We start from the raw sequence: 10,941 nt of genomic DNA, 5'->3' as shown, positions 1-10,941 counted from the left end.
TGTCCTAAGTCACAGCCTGAGAAGGATCGCATGAGTGAAATTCCATACGCTTCGGCTATTGGGTCCATCATGTATGCCATGATATGTACGAGACCATATGTCTCATATGCCTTAAGCATTACGAGCAGATACCAGTCTGACCCTGGAGAGGGTCACTGGACGGCAGTCAAGACTATCCTTAAATACTTGAGAAGAACTAAGGATGCGTTTTTGGTCTATGGTGGGGTTAATGAGCTTACAGAAAAGGGTTCACTGATGCCAGCTTTCAAAGTGACAAAGATGACTGCAAGTCACATTCAGGGTTCGTATTCACCTTAAATGGTGGGGCAGTATCTTGGAAGAGTTCCAAGCAGGAGACAACAGCAGATTCAACGACAGAAGCTGAATACATAGCTGCTTCAGAAGCGGCTAAGGAGACCGTGTGGATCAAGAAGTTCATATCTGAACTTAGGGTGGTTCCAAGCGTGGATGAGTCCATACAGTTGATGTGCGACAACACTGGAGTCATTGCGCAGTCAAAGGAACCTAGGTCTCATCAAAGATCTAAGCACGTGCTCCGCAGATATCACCTGATTAAAGAAATCATTGATAGAATGGATGTAAAGATGGATTATGTTCCCACAGATGATAACCTGGCCGATTCTCTGACAAAGGCTGTTTCTTAGAGAAAACATGATAGCCATTATGAGGCTTTGGGTATACGACTTAGGTCTGATTGGCTCTAGGCCAAGTGGGAGCTTATTAATATTTGGGTGTCCTAGAGACAATCTTATGATTAAATAAGGACAGAGATGTAGACCTTTTTAATATTGTTGCAAATAAATAAAAGCACTCTTTATCTTGTTTCATAATTATGTCTCGATATTAATATTAATATATTATGAATAACTTGATAAACCCTGTGGAATAAAATAGGTATCTCTTGAGTATCTGTGATGAGATCACAATCATGAGGATTCAAGAATACCGGATGTTCATTCCTAATTTTATGTTCCTAGTCTAGAGATACTGAGAATGGGGTCAGTAATCTCGGGTAAGACTAGCACGACTTATCTATTTGTATATGGATACAAGGTATAGACCTCATGTGCTACAGATATGGAGATGTCTTAGCTAAAGTCGTGGGTGGACCTATAAGGGTATAGCTCGCACTGAACGGACCCACAAAGAGACTCTATGAGGAACTCTCACAGAGAATATCATTAGAGTAGTCTCTTTATATTTGGGTATGTCTTTCCTAAGACCAGAGGTTATTACCTAGACTGTGTTCTAGAAGGCATGCTTTGATTGTGCACCTCGTCTGCCTGAAACATGGAGACTCATAGGTATACTGTTGGGCTTGTCCTGAAAGAACACAGGGCTAGGGTGATAAGCTGAAGGAATTCGTCAAATCTCTGTGAGAGATTAGGTTATCTGTAAACCGGAGAAATCGGGATGACATTTACAGGGACTCGGGAATCTATGCATAGTAAAAGAGATCATGAGATGATCTGCCTTTAGAGTTTGTAAATTGAAGATTCCCTAATTTCGAATAAAGCTTACCCTAAACCACAGGGGTTGATACGCTTCCTTACCCTAGGTTTTATGGGAAGGTAACCGAGACGAAAGGAAATATGTACGGCAACCAAATATGTTTAATAGGATGATCAAATCATTAATCTAACTAGTTCTGGGGCAACAAAGCATTGCTAGTGCTCTGTGTTGTCATTAGATAGGTTGTGGGCTTATTGGGCCCAAGCCCATTTATGTCAGTGGCTAAGTTAGACCTAATGGGTCACACACAAACACCTAATTGTCTAGATGCTCTAGCATTAGAGGTATTGGGCCTAATAATAGTTATTAGCCCAAGAAGTTGTTTGGAACTCCACCTAAAGGGGTGGAGGGCGCATGGTTCATTGTAATGGGCTTGGATAGTCCAAGACATTACTAATTAATTTAATTAGTTAAATTAATTATGAAACATTTAAATTTTGAATTTCGGAATTCGAAATTTGAATTTTGAAAATTTGAATTTTGAATTTGAATTTCGAAATTCGAATTTTGAATTTGAAATTTGAAATTTGAAATTTGAATTTTGAAATTTGGATTTTAATTCAAATTTTGAAATTTGAATTTTGAAATTTGAAAATTTGAATTTTGAATTTGAATTTGAATATTTGAATGTTTGAATTCAAATATTTGAATTGCCTATGAAATGTTGTTTCATAACAAAAGGATAAAATGAGATCTTGTTGGAACAAATCACTAGTATCATGAGAGAATCTTTTGGACAAGATCCAAGGCCATACATGGCGCTGATTTGGGTTGTTGGTGAGCAAGATTTGCTCATCAAAATCAGCTCCAGAAGATTCAGTCAGTTGGGAGAAAATCTGAGTAAGTTGATTCAAATTTGAATGCAACTACTCAGATGTATCTGGTCACCTTTTTGGGCTATATGGGGCGCACCATATAGCTGATCTTATGAAGATTTCTGATCAGAATTTTGAATAGGTTTTGAACCAATTCTCAAGAGAATATTCTAGGAGCTTGTTAGCAATTTTTGAAATAAAACAGCTCCACTTCTCTCTCTCCTATCTGGCGCCTAATGATTGGTATTTTATTTTAAATACTCTCCTCTTATGTGCCTAAGTTTTTAGTTGTTCCTCCAAGGGTTTTTCTGAAAACCTAGCCTATTCTCTCCTCTCTCCTGCGCCACTTGTGAAGCTTTCACATTGAGAGCTTCATTTTTTCAAACACTTTCACCTAGCCTCCATCTTCACAAATAGAGCGCCTAGCAAGCCTCTTTGTGGTGATCATCCGGTGGCTTCACAAGAAGGAGTTCTTGCACCTAGACGAGTGGGTGGTGTGGATCAACGTTAGAGGGTCTGAACCCTTCAGACCGGCCTTGATCATCTGGTGATTTCACGAACAAGGTAACATCATGCTTTCCTAAAGTATGACCTTGATGTGCATGTATATTCCGCAAAGAAAAATTTTGTTTTTCCCTCTTGCATGCATCGGCCTTCAAGGCCATTTCGAACTTTCAACATCATGCTAACACTTTCAATGGTACTTAAAAGAAAAATATCACGCATTTAGGAAGGTATATAGGTTCGGCCATTTAGGGTTCATGCCTTTAGGAGATTATTTTTAAAAGATGCTTACTTATCATGCTAACACCATCACTTCAACCCTCTCTATGATACTTTAAAGACAATATTAAACATTTTAGTGACACACCTAGGTTCGGCCACTTTGGGGTGATACACTTAGGAGGTGATTTTAAAGATGAAAGATGCATGCATGGTTTTATTAGTCCAAGATCTAGTCATATAAATTAGTTAGAGTTCATTCTACTCACTTGAAGGGATGAAGAGCTCATGAGATCTTACCTCAAAGATGATGTCTAAAATATAACTCCAACTTGATCTTCAAGGAGTCTCATAGGGTTGGGAGTTGCTTCCAACATCCTCTTGGTTTCTCTCTATGTCGGTGATGGCAAGAGAGTTTGAAGAGCTTAGAATAATTTTAAGGTGATCTTAGGTCCTACTACTTGTTATGGCCGAAGCTTAGGAGTAAAGGAGATGAAGTGTTTGAGTGTTTACTTGCTTGGCTTGATGAGGAGAGAAATGGCCGAAGCTTAGGGAAAAAGGAGAAGAAAGAAGTCCTTTATCTTGTCGCTTGGTGCTTCACGGCCTTAGGGGGAGGAGGAAGCTCTTTGCTTGATCTTTTATTCAAGCCTTGCAATCATTTCCTTGAGGTATTAGGTTATGACTTGTGAGTGTGTAGAAAGCTATCTACATGCATTGGGTGAAGGGTACTTGAGTGTAACTTGTGAATGTGGGGGAAGTTATCTACATGCATTGGTGGTGAATGGTGTTTGGGTGTGGAGTGTGAACAATCTTTCCTTGTTCTTTGTTGATGGCCGAGTGTGTAAGGAGGAGAGGTGATGCATGTGTTCCACTTGGCACTTGATTCAAGGAGGGTTTGAGTGTGAATTTGCACTAGGGTTTCTTGGCTCCTTGAGTGATGTGGCCGTGAGGAGAGAGGGCTTTGGTCATGTGACTTCCCTTGGTGACCGTGTATGCCTAGGGAGGAGGAAGATTTGACCTTGTAAGATGGCATGCATGGCTTGAGTATGTAAGAAGAAAGTTTCCTTTTCCTTGTCATGAGTGCGCCCTCCAAGGTGTGTAAGAAGAAAAGGAGAGTTGCTTTTTGGAGAAAGAAGATCACATGCATGGTTAAGGCTTGGAGTGTGGAAGAAGCAATCTTCCTTTTTCCATCTTTTTTGCGTCATCTAAGGTGGGTATGGAAAGTAGAGTAGCTTTTGGAGAAAGGAAATCACATGCATGGTTAAGGCTTGGAGTGTGTCTTACTCAAGCTCTTACTTGTCCATTCTTTCCTTAAGTGGCGCCTAGGGAGTGTGGAAAGCAACACCACTCCCTTTTCTTCTTGTCATGGCCGAGTTTGCTATTGTAGGGGAGGTGGAGCTCATTCAAATTCATTCAATCATGTGATGACACCTCATCTAGGGTTGTTCCTTTGAATTGGGTTGGGCTTGGTGAGTGTCTTGGCCCATTAAGTTAATAAGTGTTGGACCATTTGTAATTGGGTCAAGGCTAGGTGGTGTGGGCTTGTATCTTGGTCTAGATACTAATTGGGTCATTTCTTATAAAATGGGCTTGCATTGCTTTGGGCTTAAATCCTTTAACTTAGTTATATTCTTAAGTAGGTTGGGCTTTAACTTTATTTGGCCTTTAAACCACATTGGGCTAAGTTATTAATTATCTTATTTAAAGTGGGTTCTAACTTAGGACTAATGTTGCTTATTCAAAGCTACTCGTTCACTAAATATGGACTTGATCCCTTTTCATTTCATTCCATTAGGCTAATTTCGAGTACATGATTTTTGGGTTATTACAACCCGCATCGCTAAATAATTAATAAAATAACATTATCGATGCCGGAGCATGGATTTGATAAATATTATGCATAATTATGATAAGATAATTATTTAGAAAGTTAAATAATGCTTAAAGTCGCTTTTTTGATGAAAAGTGCAGATATCGGTTCTGTTTCACGATATAAATGTGTACCGGTGAAGTATTCTGAAAAATTATAATATAAATATAAATATTCCTAGAAAAATATATAGGTATAGGATATCAAGTTTGGAGTAAGAATAATGAGCGGTGATGCCAGAACTAATACCAGTTGCGTATAAAACACGTACTGAAAAATGTCTAGGTTCAGAATATTAAGTTTGGTAGAAAAATGATTAGCGGAGCTAATAAAACAAATACCGGGGGTTCTAAGTATAATAAGTGACACTACTCTAAAAACCCTAACTTTCTTATAAAAAACACACTCTTTCTCATTCTTTACTAACCTAAGTCAGCCACCAACACCCCTTATGGCAGAAAATTCCACTCCTCTCTAGGGTTTCTTCATTCTTTCAAGAATCAAGCATGAACATCCATCAATAGTTAACCATTCATCACTATACCATAGATACAACTTAGAGTCTTGAGTTTTAGAGAGAAAAACATCATCTTGAGTGATTTTTCGTTTCTGCCATATGGAGTAAAAATGAGATGTTTCTATTGTTAAAGACATATATCATCTTGTTCTTCTTGTGTGGAGCTTCAAAGGTTAAAAAGCTCAACCTTTCCTTTGTTCTACATGATAGAAAGTATGATTTAGGTTAAAGATTGAGTCTTGAAGTTATTTTTGTGTTTAAAACGTATTGGTATGTTAATTAAATGACTAAACAAGTTTGGGAGATCATTGGAGGTCAATTATACCTTAAAAACTCAATTTTCTGCATTCTGTCGAAGAAGTATTCGAATACTTTTCAGGCAGTATTCGAATACTTTCTTGAAAAATGTAGTAATCGATTTCTTCGCGATACAACAACAACCTAGTTTAGTAAAATAGCGATATCTCGAGCTACAGAGCTTCAAATTGAGTGAGGTTTGGATCTACGTGAAGCTAACACATAGGGATACAACCCTGTAAAATTTAATATCCATTAAATTAGTGGATTGATCGCAGTTTATGTTTGAAGTCGCGACTCTATTGCTGAAAATTTAGTTTGTTGTAGGAACTTTGCAAAAAATATAATCGGAGTTATACAACTCCAAATGAGACATGTAATATGTCGTTGTAAAGCTGGAGATGTGTAGTTTAACGTATTAAAATATTAGAATTTTTGGTGAAGATTTGCAATTAATTTTTTAAAAAGAGTAAATGCAGTTTTGTGCTTGGGAGCTTTGGGAGAAGCTTACAGTAGGCTAAACGAAAAAGAAATCATGTTCCATTTGACATGAAATTATTAGATATGATTATTGATTATGTGTTTGTCACTAAACTAGATTGTGACTTGTTGGACTGTTTGGTTGTTGGTGACCACGTTGATACTGAGTTTATATTAGAGGACTTTACCGATACAGGTAAGCTTTTGGTCCTCGGTTTTATCTGTTGCTTGTTCTACCAAATCCCATGGGGGATTGGTTTATGTGCAAGGTATGTTTTATGGAATAATATCTGTTTATGTTATGAGTATTGGATAAGATGTTGAGCTGGATTTTGGAATCATATTTTTTTTATGTTATAAGTATTGGATATGATATTGAGCTGGATTATGATATGGTACATTTGCCATATGTATATGTATGTGGTGTATTCCACACGAGACGGTAATCCCTGAGCATGTCAGGCCATATGCAAGATGGTAACTCCGTGTGTGAGGTACATAGTGGACTCCTTGTACTTTGGGTTGTAGACGTACGTAATCCCTACATTTTATTCTCTAGCTAGTAGGATGCATACACACATGACATGGACATATGCGGCATTGCACACTCATTTGATATATTGCATGGCATGCTCATTTTATATACTGCATTGTTTACTGCTATAAATGGCCCAGTATAGACATTCCCTTTATCTTGTTATTAATCTGCTTCCTTATATACTGCCTGCACTGTTTTTAGAACTTATATTATACCTATAAGTGAGCTTGGGGTAGAGGATTACTTGAGGATCCATTGTCTTACTGAGATTTCTTTTTGAAATCTCACCCTTTTTGGGGCACATTTTCAGGAGATGACATTCGTGAGACGAGCATTGGTAGAGGCAAGAGGCCAGCATAGATATTTCATTATTGTTATAAGCCATGCATATTATGATTATGTATTTTGCCATGATGAGCCTTTATTATGAATAGACTTGATTGGATTCTGTTCTTATTTGAGGTGAGCATAGGGGTTGTCTATGCCACTATTAAATAACTTGTTTATTTGTTGACTTGAGTATTTGTATTGTAGCACCATGAGTTATGGATGCTTTTGAATTGTTATTTATGAGTACGAGGTATTTCAGATTTATTTTAGTGTTACAATTACATAAGGATTGTTATTAAAAGGAAAAGTTAATTCACCATGAAGATTAGCCTTGTTTATTTGAAGAAAACAGTTATTGATTCTGCGATTAATTATTATAAGCTGCGCTTTAAATACCATTTGTATGTTAATACACCGGCCGCAGTCGGGGTGTTACATCAGCCAATATGAATCTCACTCTTTCGAATTTGAATGCTTTCTTCGTTCCCAGGGTCAACCTGAGATCTATATAGCCTTTAGGAGGTGTATTTTCTCCGTTAAAAGCTATCAAGGTTGTCTTGTAGGGTTTGAGGTCCTCCTCAACAAGGTTCATCTTTTTGAAGGCACCCCATAGTATAATGTCGGCATTGCTTCCTGCATCTATGAAGATCTTTTTAACCCGGTAATTCTCCAGGGTTCCGGTGACGACCAGCCCATCTACATGCCCTGGAAAAACACCTTGCATATCTTCCTTTGTGAAATAGAGCAGAGGAGGGTCTGATTTGCTGGGGTCTTCCTTAAATTTAGGCCGATCCCGGATCGAAAGCACTTATTTCAGATACTTTCGCTTAGCACTTACAGTGTCTCCTCCTCCTCCAAGAGCTCCACTGATCACGTTACAATTGAATTCAGCTTCTTGGAATTCATCATTGTTGGAATCATCTTTTTGGTTCCTTTCATCTTTCTGGTTCCTTTCATCTTTCTTTTTCTTCTCAGGTACCGGGCTCTTGCTCCTTTTTCGGTTTCCAGGCTTCCTCTTATTGTTTTTGGAACCCTGAGTTTTGATCATATACTGGCATAGTTTTCCTTCTCTAACAAATTTCTCCACAACATCTCGGAGATCCCAACATTGATCAGTGTTGTGACCAGGTCCATCATGGAAGGCGCAATACTTAGACTTATCCAAACCTCCTCCATCAAATATGGGCCGAGGTCTATCTACTTTCTTCATCTCCATCATTGCCACTTCCCTCCAAATTTAAGAGCGTGAGGCATTCAACGATGTATACTTCTCATATCTTTCAACTTGGTCTCTATCATCTAGGATTCTGCTTCTGGATTCTTTCTTTTTATTACCAGTTTGCTCCTTTTCTCTTGGGGCCGGGCTCCTCCTTCTTGGGCTCATTCTTTTTCCATCCTTAGATTGCGCATTTGCTATCTCCATTTGTTTGAGTTCTAGGTACTTCTTCGAACGAGTCCTGAATTCCTCCAATGTCCTCACTGGGTCTTTATAGACCGACTTGACTAGTCTAAATTCTCCATCCAAGCTAGCCACAATGAGATGTACATGGATATTTTCTTGTAAACCTGGCACTTGTAAGGCAGCATCCTTGAACCGGTTGAGATACCTCTGGAGGGTTTCTCCGGGTTATTGTCGTATCTTCCCAAGTGTGAACTCAGACTTTGGATGCTTTTTGCTAGTTGTAAAATTCAGAAGGAACTTTTCTCCAAATTCCTCAAAAGATCCAATGGAATTAGCAGGAAGGGTTGAAAACCATGCCTGCACTGCCCCAGTTAATGTTATGGAAAATATTTGAGATATGAGGGGCTCATTTATCCCTCTGATATACATGTCCATGTCGAAGGCATCTATGTGGACATGGGGGTCCTGACATTCATCATATTTTGGCAAGCGTGCCGAATCAAAATCCTCCAGGAAAGGAGCATTCAGTATTTCACCAGTGAAAGGGCTGTTATTATACTGCTTCGTACTATACTTCCTCCTGTACCCACCGGGTTCAACTTATCCTTTGGTGGTTTGAGTACTTTGGTCATGGAAAAGAGCATCCCGATTTCTCTGGCCATTTGCTCCTACTGAAGCATTATGGGTCAAAGTTTGCACAACAGCATTCTTATCACCCATTCCAATGTTCTCCAGGTTCGGACCCAACGTGCTCCCAAGATTGGGCCTTCCATTGTTTCTCGGGTTTGTACTCGATGTGATTCCCGGATTAGGACTTCATTGGTTTTCTACATGATTAACCCGATTTTGATGATCCGGGTTGTGGTTCCTTTCTCGGCCATCAGCATCTCAGCCTGGGGCCTCTCTCACTCCAGGCCCTGCCATCAAGCGCTGCTCCAACTCTTGCATTCTCCTGGTATTTTCTTCCTGCATTCTCTGGAAATCTTGCCGCTGGAGGTTGTTACGATTCTCCATCTCCACCATTCGCCGTAAAATTGCAGCGACCGCATTTTGAACGAATCTAGAATTAGGATCCGCAGGTTGGGCAACGCGAGTAGCAGCAATATCCCCAGGATGTTGGGGAGGATTATTCAGAGCTGGAGCCGCAACTCAGTCGCGGGGTGCTTGATAACTCATATTTTATTACACTTATTTGTTACTCTTGATTAGTATTTTTAGGAATTATTTGAATAAAATAATGATTTTTAGAGTTAATTTAGATTTTTAGTTTTTGATTGGGTTTAATTTATTTTCGTCAGAATTTTTCGGACTTACGTTACTTCTGTATTTTTGCCATATCTCGATCCACAGTTGTCGGATTGACTCTGTTCTTGTTGGATTTTCCAGATAACGCAGAGGGCTACAATTATTATGCAGAGCTCGAAGCCTAAGTCAGACTGGAAGCTGGTCAATATTTGATGCCAACTTGGACGCATTTTGTTGAAGTTTTATTTTATTATTGGACTTGTAATTTAAATTAAAACCCAATTACTTAAGTGGCCCAAAGCCAAGTTTTAGTTTTATTTTATTTTATTTATTTTATTTCGTATTATAGACAGATGTGCCGATCTGAGTTGAAAACTTTTCATCAATCTGTAATTTTCGAATTTTTGGGATCAAAGGATTTTCTCTGAAGCGTTCTTCGCGTTCTTTGTCTTTTTCTTCTTCTTCTTTTTATTTTATTTTAATTTTTAATCATGTTTATCCTAGCCATGCTAGGCTAAAACCCCTTTAATCAACCTAAGGGGAAGGGAGTTCATAGATCTGTCTAGAGGATTTGCGATCATTCTCTAACTAGATTTGTTTCTTTTCCCTATCTCAGATCGATATCGTGCGAATGTGGATATTCAATCTGAGGTTCGCGATTGCGATTATGAAAAAGAATGATCATCAGATTTGATGATCAGATTGTTCTCAATTGAAAATAAGGATTCTGATTCAATTGAGATTAATCGCGAATTTCGTAATTTTTATCCAAGGAAGGACATCCTAGGAACCCTAACCTTAGGTTGGTTAATTTTTATTTACGAATTTTTAATCCCAATTTTTATATTCTGTCTTTTAATTATTCAACCAAAATCCAAAACCCCCCTTTTTGATTTTCTGTTTTCATAAGCGATTTTTACCAAAATAATTTTCTTGAGAGACGACTTAGGGTTTCCACTTTACTGCAAATTTTCTGAACCCTAAATAAAAATAATTTTTAATTTGCGCGAGCTCGACAGCTCGCGTCTTTGCTGGGGTGGAGGCTGTGTCTGATACATCCTCGCTGATATGAACATGATCATAATCTATCTCATTATCAGGCTAATTTTGAGGTCAATTCACCTCTTCCAGGACTGGATCCAGCGGCTGATTCTGAGGGTGTGGCTGTTGGCTATTACTCCTTGTACGGAC

At 38.5% G+C, this 10,941-nt stretch overlaps 1 protein-coding gene across 1 annotated transcript; it reads right to left on the bottom strand.

Annotated features, from left to right (window-relative positions):
• Window positions 1-7,509: 7,509 nt before the first annotated feature.
• On the bottom strand, window positions 7,510-8,319 carry LOC133299372 (uncharacterized). Its single transcript, XM_061498830.1, has 2 exons — window positions 7,942-8,319; window positions 7,510-7,833 (listed from the first exon to the last, which is right to left on the bottom strand). The coding sequence occupies exons 1-2, from the start codon at window positions 8,317-8,319 to the stop codon at window positions 7,510-7,512; spliced, it is 702 nt and encodes a 233-aa protein (XP_061354814.1).
• Window positions 8,320-10,941: the final 2,622 nt, after the last annotated feature.

The sequence above is a fragment of the Gastrolobium bilobum genome, unplaced genomic scaffold, assembly GCF_033153095.1.
Source record: "Gastrolobium bilobum isolate Gb01-03AN ecotype WA unplaced genomic scaffold, APGP_CSIRO_Gbil_v1 utg58740, whole genome shotgun sequence".
Taxonomy (NCBI): Eukaryota; Viridiplantae; Streptophyta; class Magnoliopsida; order Fabales; family Fabaceae; genus Gastrolobium; species Gastrolobium bilobum.
This window is presented reverse-complemented; position numbering and strand designations above follow the sequence as displayed.